The 22,786-nt window shown below is 36.0% G+C and overlaps 1 protein-coding gene across 5 annotated transcripts in view; it reads right to left on the bottom strand.

Annotated features, from left to right (window-relative positions):
• Positions 1-22,786, bottom strand: part of RELCH (RAB11 binding and LisH domain, coiled-coil and HEAT repeat containing) — a 77,384-nt gene that overhangs the window by 11,986 nt on the left and 42,612 nt on the right. For 2 of the 5 annotated variants that reach the window (XM_053976195.1, XM_053976229.1), the window contains 15 exons: positions 19,198-19,288; positions 15,433-15,504; positions 14,502-14,642; positions 13,836-14,000; positions 13,008-13,155; positions 10,958-11,114; positions 10,291-10,414; positions 9,512-9,560; positions 9,052-9,131; positions 8,161-8,267; positions 7,493-7,592; positions 3,467-3,549; positions 2,475-2,538; positions 802-940; positions 336-452 (listed from right to left, as the gene is read on the bottom strand). In XM_053976195.1, coding sequence (XP_053832170.1) covers positions 336-452; positions 802-940; positions 2,475-2,538; positions 3,467-3,549; positions 7,493-7,592; positions 8,161-8,267; positions 9,052-9,131; positions 9,512-9,560; positions 10,291-10,414; positions 10,958-11,114; positions 13,008-13,155; positions 13,836-14,000; positions 14,502-14,642; positions 15,433-15,504; positions 19,198-19,288 — 1,637 coding nt within the window. Of the gene's footprint in view, positions 1-335; positions 453-801; positions 941-2,474; positions 2,539-2,727; positions 2,811-3,466; positions 3,550-7,492; positions 7,593-8,160; positions 8,268-9,051; positions 9,132-9,511; positions 9,561-10,290; positions 10,415-10,957; positions 11,115-13,007; positions 13,156-13,835; positions 14,001-14,501; positions 14,643-15,432; positions 15,505-19,197; positions 19,289-22,786 lie in introns of those variants that run through there. The other 3 variants (XM_053976202.1, XM_053976213.1, XM_053976220.1) reach the window with 3 other exon arrangements.

Genomic DNA, 22,786 nt, shown 5'->3' on the forward strand with positions numbered 1-22,786 from the left:
GCTGGGAAGTAGAGAATAAATCTTTGGTTTTGCTTTGCTTCCATGCATAGCTTATATTTTATTAAACTGCCTTTATTTTGACACGAGTTTCTCCTCCATCTGATTTTCTCCCCCACCCTTACCCATCCTACTGAGGAGGGGAAGGAGAGTAGTTTGGTGGGCACCTGGTGTCCAGCTACTCCATGATATTCACCATCTCAGAAAACCTCCCCCTTATATTGAATAGATCATGTTTTATATCACAGATTCAAAGACAAACCTAGTTATTTCTCTAATATTAAACTTCTCTCACCACCAGAGAAATAATAGCTAGACTTCCCCTGAAAAAAGGATACAACAACAGGAAAGAGCACTGTAGGACTCAAACAGGTGGGTAGCGATATCCAATCTCTTCGAATCAACAGACTGCTGGTTGTTGACCAAGGCTAACTTGTGCAAGTGCGGAATAACAACTGGAAAAGTAAATACAGGAATAAGTATTTGAAATTACTTTTCACAGACTTGTTTAGCATTAAACAGGTGCTATGTGGCAACTGCAGGCATTTGAAACTTCACACATCAGCATGGAATAAGAATTGCACACAATCGTTTTTGATGGGATTGCCCTTGCACATTTAATAGATTGACTCAAACTTGAAATAAAAATTTGTGGTAGCATCACCTAAAATAAAAAGGTACCCTGGAGTACCTTTGAAATAACAACAGTTTACAGAAAAGAAAGAAAAACCCCATCAATGTAACCAGCATACCTATTAGTTTTGGACAGAGAGAAGACTGCATCTTCCCATGGATGCAACTTACATTCATCTCTGAATCTGGGCTCAGCGTTAGGTCCGACTCTTCCAAATGTTTTTATGATTTCTGTATGTAAAGAATGTTGGTCTTGATACTGAGGGTCCTCCAGGAAAGATGCCAGCTGCATTTTTACTCTCTCCAGAAGCTTAAAAATTCCCAGAGAAATAGAAAGAATACAAAATGATGTTATGTTATGTTATGATCAGTTCAGAGTATGTTTACAATCTTCTGTATTTCAGATGACAGATCTTGGACTTTCTTCTAATTTATAGATTTTTTCCTAAGAGGATGTTTCAAACTCTTCAATGCACCTCTATGTTTTAAAGACTGTTACCAGGGTTTGAATCTGATCTGTCTTTTAACAACAGACAGGTGCTCCCATATAGCTAATATTTCCTCCTGAGGTTTCTTTGAATATCTCCTTGAGATACTCCCTCTTTTTACCTACTATTACAGTTTCCCTCTTACTAAATAACTAATAACTACAGAGTTTTCCTGTTTAATTAGAAATCAATTAATAGCATTTTTGGTAATGTATCTCAATTAATAGGTTGAAATGTTTTTTGCAGAGGACAGAGATGCAAAAGTAACCATCATAAAATTAATGGAATTAAAAAGATTTCTTCAACTAAAGGCTAGAATACCAAAAATGAGATTGGTATTTAATTTGGATTCAAACTTGAAAAAAGTAACATTTTATGATGTATTTTGGAAGGTGCTATCACCTCCGTACTGTAAGGGTTATTATAATTAGTGCAATGAATGCAGTAATTTCTTTGTGGTAACAAAACAATATTCTTCCCAACTGATTATAGGTATGCATTCCAAGCTGCAAAATTCTAACTTTTCCATCGTCCAAGTACGTGTGAGTCATCACTGACTTGACTCACATTACTCACATTTCCTCAAACACATTCTTTTAGAATATGTTGAAATTACGGGAAGAATGCAAGCTCTGCAAAAAGCTGCAAAAACTTACAGACTGCACAGTTGTTATATGAAACAAAATCCAGTTTTCTACTGTTTACAGCAGAATCCCAACTGTCTTCAGAATTCTTATCTATTACCATGGTATCATCATAAAAAGAATGAGGAGGAATTGCATCCCTGCATTATCTTCAAGGAGTACTTTGCTAATATCATTATATCTTTCAGTGCCATCTTGGACACCAAGGGCTAAACCAGCAGATACGACTGGAACAACAAGAGTCTTGTGTTCTTCTGAAGTATTTGGGAGTCAAGCAAGATACCCTAAAGCACCTAAAAAAGTATAATATACGATAGTACAATATGTGGATGTTTTTGGTCACCATTTTAAAATAGAACTATTTTGTTTGGAAATAATGGAGTTAGATTTCACAACTGTACTGGAGAAGGTTTTAGAAAACATTTTGAGCATGGGATTTCCCATCTTCTAGTACAGGCCTCCCCTCTACTTATTTGTCTCTGTTTGTTTATGTTTGGTTGAGATTTAGAAGGAAATGTTTTTATTAGTTACAAGGGTTGGTTTGTTTAGACAGAAAAATAGCCCATTGCAAAACCAGAAAGAACTTTGGAAGAGAATATGACAAAGAAAGAAAGAAAGAATTTATGGCTTGCCTTTTCTTTTCTTTTGGATTTATTAAAAAATCATCCTCTTCTTTATGCTACAAAAACACAGGTGACAACACGCGTCTTACCTCTCTCTGAGTAACAGTTTCCATGATGGTCCCAAAAGCAGGGATTGTAGCAATCCTTACTGAGCTACAATAGAAGAATAGGGTCTTTAAGATGTATTCAACACCAAGAACAAAATTACTTATATAAAAATTAAAAAATTAGTACTTTTAATTTACATTAGTTTCTAGCAATGACAAAGATAAAAAAAAAAGAAAAAAAAAAGCAGACCAGGAAAAAGACAGGATTATCTCAAGGTCTCAGTCTGAAACTCACAATTCAGGATCACTGGACAAGGTAACAAGGGCCGGAGCAACCCGCTTGTCAACTAATGCTTCACTCATGCCTCGAAGAGTCAGCTGTAAACCAGTCAACATGCAATAAAAAACGCTTTGGTAAACGTGAAGAACTGGGTTAGCTGTGACTGAGGATGGGCAGGCAGACTCTTGGGGTTGTTCTTGGTTTAGTCACCCACACAAGACATTAAAGCCACTAAGACTCTATTCATGCTGGAGCATCTGTTAGTAACGAGTTGTTAGTGAGATTAGCAAAGCATCCCTTCTTAGCTTGAAAGAAATACCACATCAAAATGTCCACGAAATGAAGTACCACGGTTGTCTATCAGAAATGAGATGCAGCCAAAACTACTCTGCATTTCATTAATGCAAATGATACTTAATTTTGCAGTAGCAAAGCTGATAGCATTACAGAATAGTAGTATTCAGCTTTCTGACAGAAATGATGTAAGCAAATTTGAAAACTGAGAACATGATTAAAGATAAACAAAAATTCAATTACATGGATTTAAGTTTTCTATTTAAAGTTTATTCAGCATTTTATGCAGTTTAATTCCAAGTGTTGCAGTAAACCTTTTTATTTAGAAAGAAGGGATTTAAAGGTTACTTTCCTTCAAAAGTAATTCAATTTTTGTTCAGCTAGATTAAGAGACATAACTGATAGTTATTTCTTTCTAAGTATTAAGAGGGATGCTAGGTATATAAGACAGGGAACTTACATTTCAGGGTCACTGGAGAGAGTAATGAGAGCAGGAACAACTCTCTGAGCTACCAGAGTTTCATGTACCCCCTTCACCAACAGCTGAATGGTCGGAGCAGGGGGGTATCACAGGTGATGCACGGAAAGAGCGAGCACAGTATCATGGGAAGAAGAACGGCACAACCAAGAGAGAGAAAGAAAAAACACAAAAAGCAAACCAAAATTAGAAGCTAAGCAAATACTGCTACACTAGAGCTTCATAAATGCAAAGGCATGAAGAAAGCTAAAGTGGTCTGGTAATCAGCACAAACATGACTAATTCAACAATACAATGTTTTCTTTATTTTCAGGTATTTTAAATTCAAACCTTTAGCAAGTAATTGCATGTTTTATTTCAGATACGATTATAACTATTAATAAAGTTATGTTACATAATTAAGTACTAAAGCAATGTCAATTTGAATTTGACGATTTCATGTAAATGCTGTTCCTAACTCAACACACCATATTTATCATAGTAGGTGGCTGTCACATGCAACACAGAAGTCTTGACTAGGCCAAATGCATGTAGATTTTCCCATAGTGAGTGATACGTCTCACACCTTTTACAATGAGACAAACAGCACCTTCCCAGATGCCAAAATGTTTTCCTGAAAGTCATTCAGGACTCCTTGATATTTAACAACCATCCAAGCAGTATACATCCTGGTCTGTGCAGGGACAAAATGGAGAATCCTTGAACTATCCATGAAATGTATTTCCTCAAGTCTTTTTGCAAACTAAGGAAGAGATGTGTTTGTTGCACTGCATCCCAGACGTTAAAAGCTTGAAATCACAGTAAAACTCATTACCCATGAACACAACAAAGTTGTTTGAATCCAGATGTTCCCAGGTGATTTTTTTACATTACCTATGTAGCTATACACAAGCATTTGCTGCATACGTTGCAAATGCCCTTTACATGCTTTCTTCATATGAAAACCTACTAATTTTCAAACCAAGTTGCAAACTTTTTTAATATTCAACAAAATGGTAGGTTTTGTCTTCATTAATAAAAAGAGGAAAGATTAGATATTTCCATTTTATGTCTCATGTAAGGAAGTCTGCATGTATTTGCTGGTTTTAGGAGATGAATACAAAGATCTTATCAGTAAGTTTATATGAGAAATATGAAATGTCTTTTTAGTATTTAGCAATATTCTGATTACTCATAATGCATAATGAACACAAATTAAATCCTAATCTATTCCCCTGGGAAAAGCAGTAGCTGTCAGTGTATCAGTACCAAAACCAGACAGTATTTACATCCTCTACATAGAGAAGATTTTACATTTTGCTATTTGTTAGAGCAACTAAAGCAACCTGCTTTACCAACTCTGAATTTAAACTAAAGTAAGCTGTAAAATACTGGAAGGAATCTGACTTTTCAGAAGTTTCTATATAAAGGAGTTGCTCCTATTAAGAAACATTTATGTGTGCATATATGTGTGTACATGCATGAGCGCACACAGACATGGAAGAGTGTGGCCTCACAGACAATTACTGGAGAAGGAAGAACGGGAAGAAGCTGTGTAAGAACATAAGACACTATTGCTGCAAAGCACCTGGAGTAGCAAAGTTGCAACATCTTATACTTGTTATTCAGAAAGTATTAGGATGTCAGTTCAACTACAACATTTTAACATTAATACATTTCACAACTATTTACATTGGCAACAACTCCAAGTGCCAATCTGTTGAGTTCATGGGCTACTCTTCAAACAGCTGTTCAGGACATAGCTCAGTTTGCTTATGATGGTTTTGCTCTCATATAAAGCTTTACTAATTTTCACATTTATTAAAATAGAGACTGCTTATAATTTTCAATCTTGGACAAACAAGAGACTTGAGTTTTCTTTATGAACCTTAATTTAGAGAAAAGCCCAGCAGTTATACAGTGCTTTGAAAAAAAAACAAAACACTTGGGATTTGTATAATTAGCAAATAATTTGGAACGATCTCAGCTTCATTCCTGTCTGGTCTGCCACATTTTTAAGTATGGTAAAGCATGGTGAACAGATGCATTCCATCACACAGAAAATAAAACATGCTTTATAATACAAGTGTCATTCTGAAGATGTGTCCCTAGCCCTGAACCCAAACAGACCAGCAAAGCTTATGTATAAGTCAACTTATACTTACTCACGTTCAAATCAGAGCAATCAAATTTGTTTGCATCAACATTCAAATGGGAAGCTGCTGACTACAAACATAACACAGAAGCAACAGGAACAGCTGGGTGGGCAAAGCTGTGTAGCAGCGTGTAAGTTAGAGTGAGACAGACAATGTAAATTGTTATCTTTTTTTGATTCCTCTAGATAATTACTTATACATACTACAGCTTTAAAATGGTAGCATAAAGCTTCCAGCCCCAAAGGAGCAAGGGAGTGGAAAGGCCCCACATCACTTCTGTTTCCTTCTATCCCTTAACAGACTGTAAAGGTTTGGTAAAGCAGTTGGGCCTGCAGTCTCTGTTCTGCTCAGAATTGTCACTGTTCTTATACAGCTGTCCTGCAGGTCACATACTCTTCCTCATATTATCTAGTCACTGGGCTTTGCCATTCAGCAGCCTCTGAGGTTACAGAAATTTCTTGAGTGATGGAATCTTCCTGCAGTGAAACCAACTATTACTACCTCTTTGCACAGGTGACTTCCCAAATTTACATAATACCATGCATAAATATGTATACACCATGGTTATCCAGGAAATTGCAATATGCTACTATTTTCAAGTAAGAAAAGCATTTAAAAAAAAGCTGCCTAGGCTTTGGTAAAAATTGAAATATGCTAAGAAACAAGATATGAAATGGCATGCATAGACTGCCTGAAAAATCAACATGCAGCTGAATTTGAAAAGAAGCTGCAACCAAGACAACAGCTTGTTGTAACTGAGGTGTTTCATATATTTGGCTAATATTTATTAGGGGAAAAGAGCTTATCACTACAAATAGGATATAAAAAATACTTTTGTGAGAGGGAAAATATGAAAATAGATTGCAATAGTGTCCAAAAATTGCCATTTCCTTTCTAAAAGGAGGGGCATAAAAAAAACCAAAACACCCATCAAAAAAGGACATTGTTGGATGTTTTCAGTTCAAGTCTGAGGATGGAGCTTGTTGTGGTTGTTAACTGCTCTTTCTGCTCTAACTTGCAGAGTGTCACTAAAGAAAGCTGATGGATATCTTAAGTGCTCTTTTTTTCTGAGGCAGCCTTCAGATTTGTTTTTGCAAATGGATACAAGATGTCAGGTTCAGCTAGAGGTCCCCTCCAAAGCTATCCAAACTAGGCATATATGGAAGAAATGCACAAAAAAAAAAGAGAAGGAAAAAGGAATGGTGATTAGAAATATGTGTTTCTAACACTCAAAGGACAGAAAGTTCTTTCTTTGTTAAGCCAATGGAGTATGTCCCAAAGATTTTACATATGCCTTTTAAAAGGAACATTTGATGAAACAAAGGCATGATGTGAAAATAAAAGCAAATTTACTAGGTATAAATTTCAGTCTTTATTCTGACCAAAATTTGTAGGTGTTAAGGGAAAAATGAAGCTGTCATTATGAGGGAGGTAAAGTGACTGTAAATTCTTTTAAAATTCTTTAAATTTCTACAAAAAAATACAGAATTGGTTATATGTGTGTCTTCACCATATCTACCACAAAGAAAACTCGTTTGAATTACAATGCAAGTGCATTGTATGAGCATATACAAGACCTACTGAAAATGGTAAGTTGTATATTAGACTACTGATGATATGCTGAATAGCAAAAGCAGAAGTTAAAACTCAGAGATGCTTATATTTAACTACAGACCTATAGAAAGATGTGCTGTTGAACAGAGAACAGATACAGAAACAACTGAACAACAACCTCCTGCTCCATCACACAGTACACAGCTTATTTAAGTTGCTTGTAATTATTAAGAATGTAGCAACATTGTCTGATTGATCCCCGTTTTAAAAAATACACTCCACTTTTAAAAAAGTGAAAAACAGTTTGTACAACACTTACCTCAAACATTCTAGCTGCTGTACACCGAACAAGAGCAGAAGTATGCACAACTCCATACCACAGAACAGTTAATAGTAGCTCATGATAAGCTGGGTTTGCACTAGAACAAAACAGTTGGGCAACTGATCAAACAAAAATACTCCCAAGCCCTGGATGTGCTCTTTACCTAAAAAATGCAGTCTTAAGAATTCCTTGTTCAACAAATCTAAAACTCTAGCATTTTCCTTTCTGAAGGATGCAAAATACTTATTTCATTCTGAAAGCCTCGCAACATGCTGCAGTCTAGAAAATATGTTCCTTCTTCACGTTAATTAAAAGAACCCCAAGCTCAACCTTAAGAACATAATGAATTATATAGAATGCAAATATGTATCTAGAACAAATGACAATAGTATGGTAAATACAAAATTAATTTCCATTGTATTCTCAATGAGTTATTTTTGTAGAAATATTTTGTTTGGATTTTGGTGTTCCTCTTTTACACTTCAGATTATTTTTTTAACTGCTATATTTTAAACCTAGAAATTACATTTACACCAGGGAAAAAAAGCAAGTATACCCTTTACTCACCCAAAGCATCACAGTTATTTAAAATTACAAAGAGATTAGCAGCTTTTAATAAAAGCTTCTAATGTATTTAGATGTAGTCAACCCAAGGTATTCTTTACCCTAGTTCCACAAAGGAAGCTTTCAGGCTATCAAGAGGAGCATGGGACAGTGAAAGCATGGTCATTACGTCTTCTAGGAATCCAACTAACAGCTTGCGGTCTTCTTCCTGAAAGAAGGGAAGAAGGGAGTATGGTGATGAATGTGCTGGAAGGATTGCTGAGGTTATGATGGCAACCTACAGCTGCAGAGGAGACAAACGATGAAAAAGAACTAACGAGATTAAGCATTTAGCAGTTTTCTTAGGAACTTCAAAAATGTATTTATAAGAACAAGAGCCTTTCAAAGCAAACACATGAAGAGATTGTGTTTCATCTACTAAGCACATACTTATGCATAAATTCTTTTCTTAGAGAAACTTCTAAGAACAGTACTTAAGCACATTTATGATTCCTGAAAGTTTGTAAGTCATAATCCACTAAACATTTGTAAGACTATGAAGAATTTCTTTTTTTTCCTGTAAGATATGTATATACTAGAACTTGACTGCTCATTGTTGGAGGATTCGGTAAGATTTATAGTGTGCTTGTTTCATTACTAGGTAACATTAAAATTTTAAGACTCCAACTAGGCTTCAAATGGCAATTTACCTGTTTCAGTAAGTTTTGCACCATGATGTCCTGCCAAGTTTACAGTTAAATGGCTGAGAACCCGTTTCAGGAATAACATTAATAGAGTTTTGATGGAGGGGCATGGTAACACGTGATCTAAATGCGCATCACCACCTGACTAGAAAACTTAGCTTGTAAATGTATTTACAGCTGCCCATTCATCTAGCTATCTTCAAAGCACAAGAACAGTAAGTTTTCAATTAAGACAGTAATGTTTAAGTATTTTTTAAAAATAAGTTTCAGACACTATTATACAACAAAGAAACAGAAACCCAAACCTACCTGAATATAACATGTAAGAACCCCTGTTGCATAGATGGGAACTGTGGCTTTTGTTAGCACTCCATTACCTGCTGTGGAATCTAATGAAACACAGTGAAGAATTGAGGTTTCATACATACATATGAGTATAGAACATATATATTATATATAGTAGACTTACATGTGTGCATTTAAGCATTATATATTCAATAATCCTTTTATATGTATATAAAGAATTTATATGCATATATACTGAAATGTGCTTAAATAATACTCAAGAGGTATTTAGATTTGAGTTTTTTTACCTTGCACACAATTTACAACTTCAGAGTGTTCCATTCAGATTAAGACTAGATTTTTCAACATTTCACAAAGATAACAAATTTGAGAACTGCAGCCTGACGATGTTACTTGAACAAGAGAATGAAAGTTTTTTTCCTGTTGCAGTTAAGATCAATTTATTTCAGTAAAATCTACTTACCTATGTTTTCCTCAGACAGTCTTAAGATTTCCTGGAACTGTGGTTTTACCTATGCAAAGGATGATGAATCCCATGTAAGAATTGGTCAATGGTAATTGACCTGTTACCAGTGTCAATAAACTTAGAAAAATAAAGAGAATTGCAAAACAAAGACCAAAAAAAAAAAAAAAAAAAAAAAAAAAAAAAAAAAAAAAAAAAAAAAATCCCCCAAACAAAACAACAATAATCCCCTTTCTGGAGGTAGCATGTACTGCTAACAGTTTTATCTTCAGGTAATCCTCTCATGTTTGACAATTTCCTTTGAAGTATTTTTAAATTTTATTCAGAAGTTATTTTATTGAGAAAAATTATACAATTCCTTGATAAAAATGTTTAGATACCACCTGCAGAAAATATTTCAAGCTGGGAAGGCATCAACTTCAAATTTTTTAATCAAGTAAAGCTCAAGATCTTATGTACACTGCAAAAAGTGAACACTATGCTACTCTGAAGAAAGAAAGTTGTTAAATAACCAGAATCTCTCCTACTCTCTCTGTCATTCACAAAGGAAATATGAAGAATATAGTTAAAAAAAAAAATGTCCCTGGTTGGGCAAAATTAGCAAAACCAGAAAAGGACACAAAGAGAGCTCTAAAAATAGCAGGTTTAAATGTACTTATGGATAAACATCAATGTGACATGAAAATATAAATGGTCACAAATTGTGGCTGTTCCAACATACTGTAAATATAGAGAATATATGTTACCAAGTATGTAGAATATTTAAAGTAATATCTTACCTTAGTGTTTGTAAAAATTTTCCCAAATGTCCTACAAAGTCTCCAGAAAAATCTAGAGAATTCATGGACACAGGCAGTTGATGCTACATTGATCTTGCCAACTATTTCTATAAGCTGTGGTAGCCTAAAAATCAGGAAACAAAAGGATATCAAACACTAACTTTTTGCTTTTGTCCATTTACATGTGTATAGATTTATTGCTTATATTAATAAATACATACACATACAGAGCACTACTGCTTCTAATAAAATTAGCTACATGTTCTGTACAATTCCTGACCCATGAAGAAAGCAAAGGTTTAAGTGCCAGAAAAATCTGACCCATATTTTCAAACATCTGTTGCTATCATGAGATAGTCAGAATACAACAGTCTTTATTTCACAAGAGAATTAACTATACTGATGCAAAAATAAAAGAAACAACTTTTCAGAGCAAATAGTTACCTACATGTTCTGCTAGACTTGATATTTTCTGAATAAAATCAAAGGCAATTCAGCATGAAAATTAAAATGCCTAAAATAAATTAAGTTTTCCTCTTTAGCATTTTTCAAATGCAATCATTCTTAGCATTCTTATATTCAGTAATTGTTAAACACGACCATGCTTAAGACCTATTAATTTTGACACATTTTAAAATGAGGTATCCTAAGACACAAATTAACTCACAGCTGATTGACTACCCATAGCAGAGTCTCCCAGCCTGTGGTGCCTTCATGTTCTAGCTGATGATCGTACAGTTGCAACAGCACTGCCAATTGTTCGCGGCTTCCAATGATGACAGCAACGTCCTGAAGAGGTGACACGGGTCGGGGAAACCTAGTGACTGCAACAGCAGAGAACAAGCAACCATGAACGAAAGAAGATGAAAATACCATGGAGGTGATGTCAGAAACAACAGCTAAGAAACTGTGAAACTCATTAAGTGCCTTCTCTATAACGTTATCAGTTTGATTCTTAAAAATCAGTGAGTTAAAATCATCTCTGAAGAGATTGTGTAACCCTCCGTTAAAAAGAGAAAATACAGGGAGATTAGTTATTATTATTGCCAGCATAGCTTGACCAAGGTCAAACCCTGCCTGACCAACCAAGCGGTCCTTTAGGATGGAGTGACTACATCTGGGAACACAGAGCTACAGATGTCACCTATCTGGACTGCTCTAAGGTCTCTGACAGTCTCCCAAAACATCCTCTCTAAACTGGAGAAATATGAATTTGATGGATCAGCTTTTGAGTGAATGAGGAATTGACTGGATGCTCACACCTTGAGGATAGTGATCAAGGCCTTAATGTCCAGATGGACATCAGTGACAAGTTGTGCCTCTCAGGGGTCCATACTGGGAGCAGTAGTGTTCACTCTCTTCACTAATGACACAAACAAAGGGATCGAGTGCACATTTGGCAAGTTTGCAGATGACATTAAGCTAGTGGTGCAGTGAGACACCTAAGGGACAGGATGCCATCCAGAGGGACCTGGATAAGCTTGAGAACTGAGAATCTCATGAGGTTCAACAAGGCCAAGTACAAGGTGCTGCATCTGGGTCAGGGCAATGCAGGTTGGGGGATATGAAGGGATTGAGAGCAGACTTGGGGGTGCTGGTCAATGACAAAACTGGACACGACCCGGCAATATTCGCTCGCAGACCAGAAAACCAACACTATCCTGGGCTGCATCCAAAACAGCGTGGCCAGCAGAATGAGGAAGGTGATTTTAGCCCTTTGCTTCTCTCTCATGAGACTCCACTTGGAGTGCTGCATCCAGCTCTGGGGTCCCCAGCACAGGAAAGACACGGACCTACTGGAGCAAGTCCCAAAGATGGCTACAAAAGTGTGAACAAAAAGATAGAGTACCTTTCCTATGCAGAAAGGCTGAAAGAGCTGAGCTTGTTCAGCCTGGAGAAGACTAGGCTGAAACCTGAAATTTTTGAATTTGTTATTTAAGTAGCGACCACTCAGTGAAAAAGTGCTCATCTTCAAATTACTCAAGTCAGATAGATGAGCCTTACCATGACATCCATTTTCAAAGGAGTATCATACAGTAAAGTACCACTAGCTACTTTCCAAATTCTCCTTTGTTACCCTTTCTTTACATCTTCACACACAGCACTATCATCAGCATGTGGCAGGTGTTACCAATAACATCTTTAAAGTATTTGCAACAGTAGAAAACACTCCACAGGCTAGGTTTGCTGATCTAAGGACAACTTCACCATGAGGCCATTCAGTCCTAAAATGGTTTGGGTTGGAAGGCACCTTAAAGATCACTTAGTTCCAACTCTACTACCATGAGCAGGGACACCTTCCACTAGACCAGGTTGCTCAAAGCTCCACCAAACCTGGCCCTTGAACACTTCCAGGGATGATATGGGCTTCTAGGATATTACACAGATAGATAACAGATGGGTGATGCTGCTGCATTATGCTGTGTTTTTCCCACTCCATGAATTTGTAAGAATTAATTAAATCTGGGGCCAGCCTTCCTGAGCTATTACTGGCTATTAATGAAAATAAATTTTTTAGAAACCCTTAGGAAGTACAGTTAAAACTGCTTTGCTTTCTAAAAGCTTCTTATAAGAAGTAGAGAAAAATAGATAGAAGTTTTTTTGTGATAATCAGGTATCTCAAGCATAGCAAGGGATGAAAAAAGGAAGCATTACTTAAGAATTTATTAAGGCAGACCAATATAAAAAAATTGACATAACAGAAATTAAAAATTTACCTTCTATTTGTGGTACTTCTCCCTGAAGTTTAGCCTTGCTTGTAAAAGGTGCATTCTGCAGCACCAGTGCAAACAGCGAAGGAATCAATGACTGCAGGGCGGACAGATACATGTGGAGCTTATGTTCATCCAAACCATGTTCTCCTTCCTGAAACAAACAGGGCATGAACAGGTCAGCCAAACTGAAAGCTTCCAAGTTACTTAGGCATGTATTCCCTGGCAAGGCATCAATACATCTGTGATGAGCTTCTACCCAGACACACTAATTATAAAGCAATTTAGCCTAATCATAAGCATATTTTGCTTAAGTCACCTCTACTCAAAAGATTCAGGCAATATAGCCTTGGCATTTAGCAGCTCATGCTGATGAACAGACTGATATTTTGAAAGACCATTTTTGAGCACATTTTGGAAATGTGGATCCTTTGCCTCAGAGACCAAGGCATCTAAACTGAATAAACAAGTCACCTGTACTCTGAGAGCAAGTATCTTCTTCCAGCGTGTTAGATAGTTTTGAGGCACACAATTTTTCCAGAACTTTTGAGATATCTATCAAATGAAATGTGCAAACTGGATCATAACTGGAAATTACCTAACTTAACCATTCAAATCTACTTTTCTTGCTTTAATAAAAACTGCAGTTTAACAAAACCTACACCATTTAAATATGGGACAAATGCTATTAAGCTATAAAACAAAACAGTATTAAAGAAGATTATGTTTAGTTTGTGGGAGGTTTGGTGTTTTTTCTTTTTTTTTTCCTTCTTCCAAAGTACAAGTAAAGAATACATAGAAAATTCTCCAATGTAGAAACAGCTGAGGACATACCCTGAGCAATTTTTCAATTTTATTAAGCAGTGTAGGTATAAGATGGAACTGTAAATTTCCCAGTTCTGTTGTCCAGGCAGCATAAGCAGGTAAAAATACCTGATGTGTTGCACTAACCACACGCTCTGAAGGGTCTCCTAAAGCTGAAAGCAGCAGTTCAAAACCCTGGTAAAAGACAGTAAAGAATGCAATTATTTCCCAAAAACTGATACACACATTTTACCACTCTGCCTTCAAAAACTCAAAGAGAAAAGTTCTTTATTTTCACTTATGTGAAACATTATTGGGCAGCATTAAGCTGAACTATACATAGGCTTTGTTGTAGCAAATGAATCTGTGTTAGTAAGTGATGACGCCAAACTGGCTAATAATATCAGATGGGCAGTGAAGTGGTATGTTCTTAAAGGCAAATTATGAACTATTAGAGCAGCTTCTGTATAAGGCTTACACCTGAAATTCTAAGGCTACTTGTAGTTTTTCTGTTTTGTCTTGGTGATATAGTAAAATCAACATACATATAAATAATCAATTTTTAAAAGTATCTGGAAAGAATTAATAAAAATGCAGGAATTGAAACAACCCACTATTATTATACAACTCCATTCCTTATTTATGAAATATCTATAGAAAGCATTTTACACATACAGAACCCAAACCAAATTATACCTGTTGATATTTATCTGGATCATCAATATAGCCCATAATGATGCCAAGGCTTTTGATCACAGCTTCTCGTACCAGATCTGCCTTATCTTCCATTAGCATTTGTTGCAGCATGGAAAGTACTAATGAACTACGAATTTCTTTCTGTTTGTAAATGAGAAACACATTTGTTAAAGCAAATGAAACAAGAAATGTGGGTTTGCATCAACTGTAATAAAAAGTTTCCACTTCTATTAGTGCTAACAAACAAAAGCCCTTCCTCCAACCATCAACTCCTTTATGAATATTACATGTTCAGCTTTCACAACGGAAGATGAATGAATATAAAATGTCAGTAGCTTCATTAGAAAGGCATTTGTCCTACTAAGCACAGAACTAAGGTCCTTTCATTCACATGGAACCAAAACAACTAACAGCAGTAAAACTACTATAGGCCTAGACTTTAAGTAATCACTGCATTGCTAAATTGGAGAAATTGGGTTTTAAGTTCCCTCCCCCCACCCTTTCTCTGAAGCTCCAAATTCTAGTTTACCACTGACATAATTTCACTGCTTCTTCTAAATGGCAGCATTCTTGATGTAACATTCCACAGTGTCCGAAGAACACTACAACTGGGTGCCAATTCCTTTTTCATAGATTGTTTCCTTAATTGGTCCTAACTATCTTTTCTTTACCTATTTTTTACTGAAATGAATATTCATATTGTTTTTAGAAACATTTTATAGCTAGATTAACCTGTATTTCTTCATAACAAACTATCTCCCTTTTAAAGAGACTTAGTGAATTTCACGTGATATAAAGTAGAAGACAATGTGACTGTCTATGCATAACATACACACTTGGTAATATTTAAAATTATAAAGGATGCTTACATCATGCATCAGATTTTTCCCTTGCTTTCCCTAGCAGGTATCTGGAGTCTATTAATACTTACTGGAAGGTAAGGTGCTAGAGCTCCACAGGATTCTGCTACCAGTAGCCGTCGCTCTGGGTATTTGTGGTTGATCTGGTAAAGAGAAACAGATGGACTATTTGCTTTGCAGTAACTAAATGTGCTTAGAATGAACTGCAGAGGGGTGCACACCCTGTTAGAGAGGTGTGTCTGCACCTTCTCAATAAACACTGATAGAGCTCACAGAAGTTGCAGCTGGGTACTAGGCAGCCTCAAATTCTTGCACTGAGGCATAAAAGTGAGGCAGTTGTCCTGTAAGACATAGCTTATAGTAGGGAAAGAGTCAGAGAAGCCCATATGTATATAAGAAGCATGCATATATATGCAATAAAAAGGAAAGCAGCGTGGGGCCTGCTGTACTCTAAAGAATCTGCATAACTCCTGAACTAGCATGACATGAAATATTTTGTCTTATGAAGCCTTTCAGAAGCACTGTTTCTCCAAGAGCTGCACAAGTGCCCTCTAGTGCTCTGAGCCAAGCAGTGTAGCAGAGCTGCCCAGGTCTTGCTGAGCAATCAGTCAAAAGAAGACACCTGTAGAAGCCTAAACACATTTGCATTCTATTAAAGCTCTACTCTCAAGTCCAGCATAAATATGTCACACCTCTAAAAACAATTCATATTACCAAGAACCACTTGATCCTGTGATACTTCCCCTTTCTACTCAAAAGTTGCTTGAAAATTCTGCCTTACAAATTTAGTATTTTTATTGACACTTCAGAATCAAGTGTGCATTCTGATTTAGTGGTTCGTGTAATAGTTGTACAATGAAAGAACGAAGCGTTTCAATACTTTGTGAATATAAAAGTCTATGCTAACATGCTGAGAGTAAAATGTGAATTTTTGATGCTGTCAGGTAAAATAGGATATGAAGCATTTGGTGCAGCTGTTTTTTTCTTGCTATGTAGTGTATAGCCTTGGTGAGGCAGCCATCTCACCATGAAAAAAGACCAAAGTGCTCACTGCCTTCTTTGTATCTGTCTTGAAAGACTTGCCTTCAGTAGTCTAAGGTCCCTAAAATCCATGCCAAATTCTGGCACAAGGAGGACCTTGGGCAGAAACTAGCAGGCTAGGAAATATTTGAAGAGATTGGACATACACTAGTCTGTGGGCCCTGATGGGGATGTACCCATGAGTGCTCAGGGATCTGGCTGACGTAATTCCAAGAACACTCTTGACAATTAACAAAATGTTGTGGCAATGGGGGAAGTTCCTGAGGACTGGAAGAAAGCAAATGTCACTGCTATCCCTCAGGAAAAGCAAGACAGAGAACCCAGTAAAACACAGATGAGTCTGCCTCACACCAGCTCCTGGGAAGGTGTTGGAGCAATCGGCCTTACAAAGTATTTCCAAACACTGAAGGACAAGAAGGTGGCTGGAAATAGCCAGCGTGTATTTACATAGAAAAAAATGACACAACCAACCTGACAACTTTCTGGGATGACTGGCTTGGCACATTCAACAGTGATGCCTGACTTGGACTGCTCTGGTATGAAATTACTGAGAACTCTCAAGAATCAATTGTGGAAAAGATGATTTCAAAGAGACTTAAATTAACAAATCGTAAGCTTCAGGACTAAACTGAGGTCTCAGGCATGGGAGAATGCTCTTTGAGTGTGTCTATCATTATTTTGCATTCATTCATCAGCAGAGCACCTGCAATAATTTTTGTAAGTATGGAGATTTCATAGATGAAAAATATTATGGACAAGTAAGAGTCTGCTTTAAAACCTACTAGGCTGTGAAGGTGGTGAGGCACTGGAACAAGTTGCCCAGAGAAGCTGTGAATGCCCCATCCCAGAAAGTGTTGAAGCCCAGGTTGGATGGGGCTTGGAGCTAATGGTTTTTAAGGTCCCTTCCAACCCTAACTTCTTTATTATTCTTTAAAATCTTTTACTTATGTACCACCTTTTCAAATGCAAATTCCCCACAGGCAGCAGAGACACACATAATCTTCTGGAGCTCTGCCTACCTGAGGGAAACAGCAATGACTAGTTTCAGCTGGTTTAGGTGGTCTGGCATGGCAATATAAATATCACCCCTGATATTGCAAAGACATACTGGAGAAAAAAAGACCAAAATTTGTCAGGTTTCTGTTCACAGAAAATGAGTAGCCCTTGGAAACTAAATGTAACTAAAATGTTTATTATGATTTCTTTTCCTTTTGTCTTTAGTAAGCAGTATTCCAATTTTGGAAGCCAATAACTGGTCACTAGTTTGGAGTGACCCTTTTAGCATTCACAGAGCCTTCAACTAAACTGAGTCAGTTATCAAATTTTACCTGCAAAAGAGCAGGTAGAGAGTTTAAAAAGACTAGTCTGATAACTGAGCTCCACAATGTATCAATGAAAAGGATGAATTTCCTGAGGGCCCACTCCTTTGCATCTGTGAACAGATTTTGGTTGGAGAGCAAGAGCATGAATCCTTTTCATGATTTATACATCTACTGCAAAAAGTAGAAAATTATGTCTATACTAGAGTTCCTTCTACAAACTCAAGACTTATGACAGCAAGATTCAGCTGGTATTTTGCTGGAGAAAATAATGACCTGGTTCCAGTACTGCCAAAGAAAGTCTGGCAAACTGCATTAAGTGCACTATGCCATATGACTTGGCAGTCTGATATGCTGTACTTGTACAATTGGACTAATTTCTCTTTTGCATCAGCAATTTGCAAGAAGTGGATGAGAAAAAGGTGCTCTTACCGAGGTGAGATAGTTTTTTCAAGCACATTTTCATGAGGACTAAGAAAACAAAATGTTGCTTACAAAATTAGGCAAAAATACAGAATTCTTTGTATGGCTCCTTTCAAACTACTACTGTCATGAGACCTTCACTTAATCAACAGATACATCAGTCATTCACAACAAGCACAAACGCTGCATATAATTCGTACTTCTACTGTCAGAAAGCATTAAGGCTATTAAAGCTTAGACTTCATTGTGAAACACAGATTGCTGTGTTATGCAAGGAACAGTAGAAAACTACCAGACCAGAAAGACTCTGCCATCAAAGCAGTCATTCCCATTCCGTCATGGCTTAGTTATTCATTGTCTTTTCAGGCAATGATGAACTCCCTTTCCTTCAACGTGTTAGGAAAATACAACAGATTTTCACCTGAACTCATGTTGTTCTGCTTCAATGCATCAGATGAAACAGTAAAAACATTTCCATTTGGTTGTTCAGTTATTTCCATTAATTTGGAGTATCTGTGAAAAAGATCACTGATTCTACAAGTGACATGTAAACTTCAGGCTCATCGCACAGGTGCCCATCTATGAGAGATCTGCTTATGAGTACTCTGGTCTTTGATTTTCTGTTTAAGAATTTAAACTAGCTGGTTTAGGGACACTGCTCCAGGGACTTAATAGAATATTAAAAAAATCAGCAAATAAAATCTTTGAATGAAAATGGATTTCCAACAGGCTGGAAGGCAGAGTAAAATTATAAAGGTACCCACCTAGCAATATGTTATACAACATTGATGATGAACATGGGCTTATCTACACTTCAGTATAACAAGCTTATTCAGATACAAGCAGATAACTAAAATCTCTCCAGATAGTCTCTAGTAAGGTTTCTGCTTCTGAGGTGTTTTTATGGTAGATAAAAACATATATGATGAGAACAAAGAGCATCCCAATATCTTTCTGAAAACCAATCCCAAAACCTCCCCCTCGAACAAGTAAAACTCAAATTTATGAACTTTTAACTGATTTTGGAGCATAAAGCAAACACTAATCAGTTACCTGCTCCCAACACTGTGGTAAAAGTTCAGCTTCTACACGTGTTGGTCCAACATGTCGGGCAAATGCCACGCACCCAGTGAGTATCATCTGTCTGAAAATATAAATGTAAAGCTTTAACCTGTTTATAAAGTTTTATAAAATAGAACATATATTCTTTAAGTTAGGAAAAGCACAAGCTGACAGGCAATAGGTAGTTGTCTGCAGTCAAGATTTCACACCATCCATATGGACTTAAAGACTAAATATTAAATTGAAAGCCACTAATATCCCTGCTCATTGCAGGGTGGGGATTTGCTTCCATGACCTTCAAACATCCCTTCAAACCCAAACTATTCTATGATTTTACCTTGCTTTATATTCAGAATGCCTTTTCCAAAATCTTGGAGATCCTCAACTCCATAAACCAGTCTGAGAATCTCTGATTTGAGTATTTCTGATTTTCTAAAGTCTGAGATTGGGAGTCTCAGAATAAATCTCTCATTTAATTCTTAGTACTGAATACCATCATGCAGTAAAAGTTTACCTAATTACTATCATAATTACCTAATACTATCATACCATCAGTATTTCACTGAAGTAAATTGATTTTATTTAGAAGCATTTGTGAGATTTAATGAACTTTCTTCAGAGCACGCAGCTTATTTCTTTTATAATATAGTTTTGCAACATTCTAACATGCAAGTTACTGTCATCTCTCACAAAATACTGGACTTCACTCTTGTGAGAAATCTTCTAAAGCCTACTAAAAAATGAAAGCAAGTAATCAACCAGTAGTATCTATGATCACCTGTTATTTGTATTCATATTCTTATACTTTTTTACCTTTCATTAAAGTTTGCAAGAAATTGCCATTGTAGCATCAATTTTATAGGCACAGAGGTATATATAAAATTGCAGTAAGATTGTACTAAATTGTCATTTGTGATATTTTATTTAATGAGTGTCTATCTTGCGTCTATCTTGCTAAGATGTTTTTACTTCTATTTTTCCTGTTGATAGGATTGGAATAGTACCAACTTTGCATGCAATTCACCAGTTCTATTTACCTTCAGAGCCTACATGAATTATTAAATACTCAGTTTCAAATAACAATGCATGGACATGGATTCAATTTCATCACCTCCTCAGTAAGATTAGGACACCACTCAGAATTTATTATTATTCCTCTGTCAAATGTAAGCCAGAATTAATTTGTTACCATTTTAGTGTCATGTCTAGACTCCTAAATATTTTCTGTACCAATAGCATCCCCTTAAGGTTGAAAGGCAGAGATTCTGCTGGTTATCTTTTAACCCCTTAGAGAACATACTCCATCAAAAAAAGACTCATTCACTTTAAGAATTTTTTAGGAGAAAGATCCTATCAAAAAGGGTTTTTTTCTTTTAAATCCCAGCATTATTTATGCCAACAATCAGAGCAAGCTCTTTTGTGTTGTGTGTGTTTGGGTTTTTTACCTCTCTACCACATTCAGAGAACTAAGCCTTTGATTAAGATAAAAAGTAGGGAGAAAACAAAAATGATTTGATAAGACTCAAGAAATCAACAGCTGATAGCAATATGGAGACAAAAGCCTGTGGTAATTCTCAGTTCTACTGTAAACAAAATAGGCATTTGAATTACTGTCTTTGGTTCTGTGCACTGCACCTAAGCACAGAACTGGACAAGAGAATATATAATTTTAAGACATTAGAAAATAGCAGAACACAGTAATCACTTGAAGTTTTCTGCATTATAAATGGGATAAAACAAAATATTTTTTCTTAAATAAAATCTTTTTTAAAAGTTCCATGAAATCTCAAAATTAAATCAGATTTATTTTTGCCCTGCCTACCAAGATGAGAATTTGAAGATATTTCAAAAATATTTTAAAATAAGGTTTTAAATATTCTACTGCAGCCATTTTAACAGCATATCATAACAGTCAGCATTTCAGGGGAAGGAAAGTTGTAAGGATCTGAATAAGAGGTGTTTGAAGCAACGCTTTAATCTTGTCCTATTAGAGTCAAACATTACTCTCACTTCTTCATGACTCCTAGCCTCCAAAACTAACATAATTGTACAAAAAGGAGGTTATGTGAACACATTATCTTTCCTTTGCAGAAGAGAATTTGATTGGCATTTTTAAAAGTTGAATGGGACATTAATGAGCAAAACCATGAGGATACAAGTGGCCTTCTTAAATATCATGTTAGTGTACAAGACTACAAAAATATGCCAAGCACCAAAAAGCATCTCCCATAGGAGATGGGCAAGAAGTATAATCCAGGCTTTCTGCTTACTTGTTAACATATTTCAGATATTTGATATTGCAAAACAATACAATTATTTTAATGGGTTCATTCTTAGAAATGCAATGTCACATTTCAGTCTCTTGCATTTAGTAAATTAAAAATGTCAACTAATCAGCTGCTACATCAAGATACAATGTAGTAGGCCTGGAGAGTACAGTAGAAGGTAAACAAGTAACAAATGATAATTTACATCATCGGTCTGGTGACTAAACCTGAATGTCTTTGCTCACTTCATATTGCACAAGACTGCTAAAATATTATTTAAATGTACTTAGATAAAAACAAAGCATGCACAATACACCTCCATACTAATGTATAAATATAACCCCTCCTTTAATTCTGAAAAAGTATGTTCTATTTAATTACTATTCAGAATCTCTTCTATTTAATGAAATCTTAATTGGTTTTCCATCAAGTTATGGCACCTATAGAAGCAACTATTACTTCTATGTGTGCAAATGTATATTATGCATATGCATGCTTTGTCCTAGAGTTTATAGCAGACTATTTTTTCCCAGATTTCTCATGGAAACAAATTATTTTTATATATAAATCTCTGTTCAATTTTTATTGTGAATTAAATTCTAGGAAAAAAAGCTTTTTCTTCTTTCTTAACTGGTGGAAAAGACATACCTAATGCACCTATAGGGGGATTTGAAAAATCTACTTGATAAGCCACCAATCCTGTAACAAATTTATCACAAGAGACTCCAAGTGACATGCAATTTCCCTTCCCTTCAGCCACAAATTACTTTAGCTTCTCAATCCACATAGGACATTCAAAACATTTCAGAAGCAGATTTCTAATGACTCTGAAGTAGAACCAAGACTGCATCTCTTTGTAATTTCAATCTGCATGGTGCCACTATTCTACAAGTTGCTTTTTTATTTAAGCTTGCCTTTTTTTTTTTTTTGTCTCCAAAACCAAGGCTTTCAGTTATACCTAATCTCTAAATTTTACCATGAGAACAGTTAGAAAGATGCCTGAACACTTCAGTTTTGGAGAGTCTCCAAAAGAAATGCTTTCCACCTATTTCATAAAGCCTATTTTGTCTGAAGACAGTCTGGAACAATAGATAGAGATGCTTTCCAAAACATCTCTAGTGAAAATAATGGAAGAGCAACAGATCAAACATGAAAAGTCGTTCCACAGCTAAGAGAAGGAAACATACCAGCTTGGGTGCTGTCTTTCAACCTTAAGGATACTCTCATCAAGATCAGTACAAAGTCAGATTTCCTGAGCACTAGTGAAGAATTACATTCATAGAACAAAAGGTGTAATTTGTTTCAGAAGCTTA

Source organism: Vidua macroura, chromosome 1, assembly GCF_024509145.1.
Source record: "Vidua macroura isolate BioBank_ID:100142 chromosome 1, ASM2450914v1, whole genome shotgun sequence".
Lineage (NCBI taxonomy): Eukaryota > Metazoa > Chordata > Aves > Passeriformes > Viduidae > Vidua > Vidua macroura.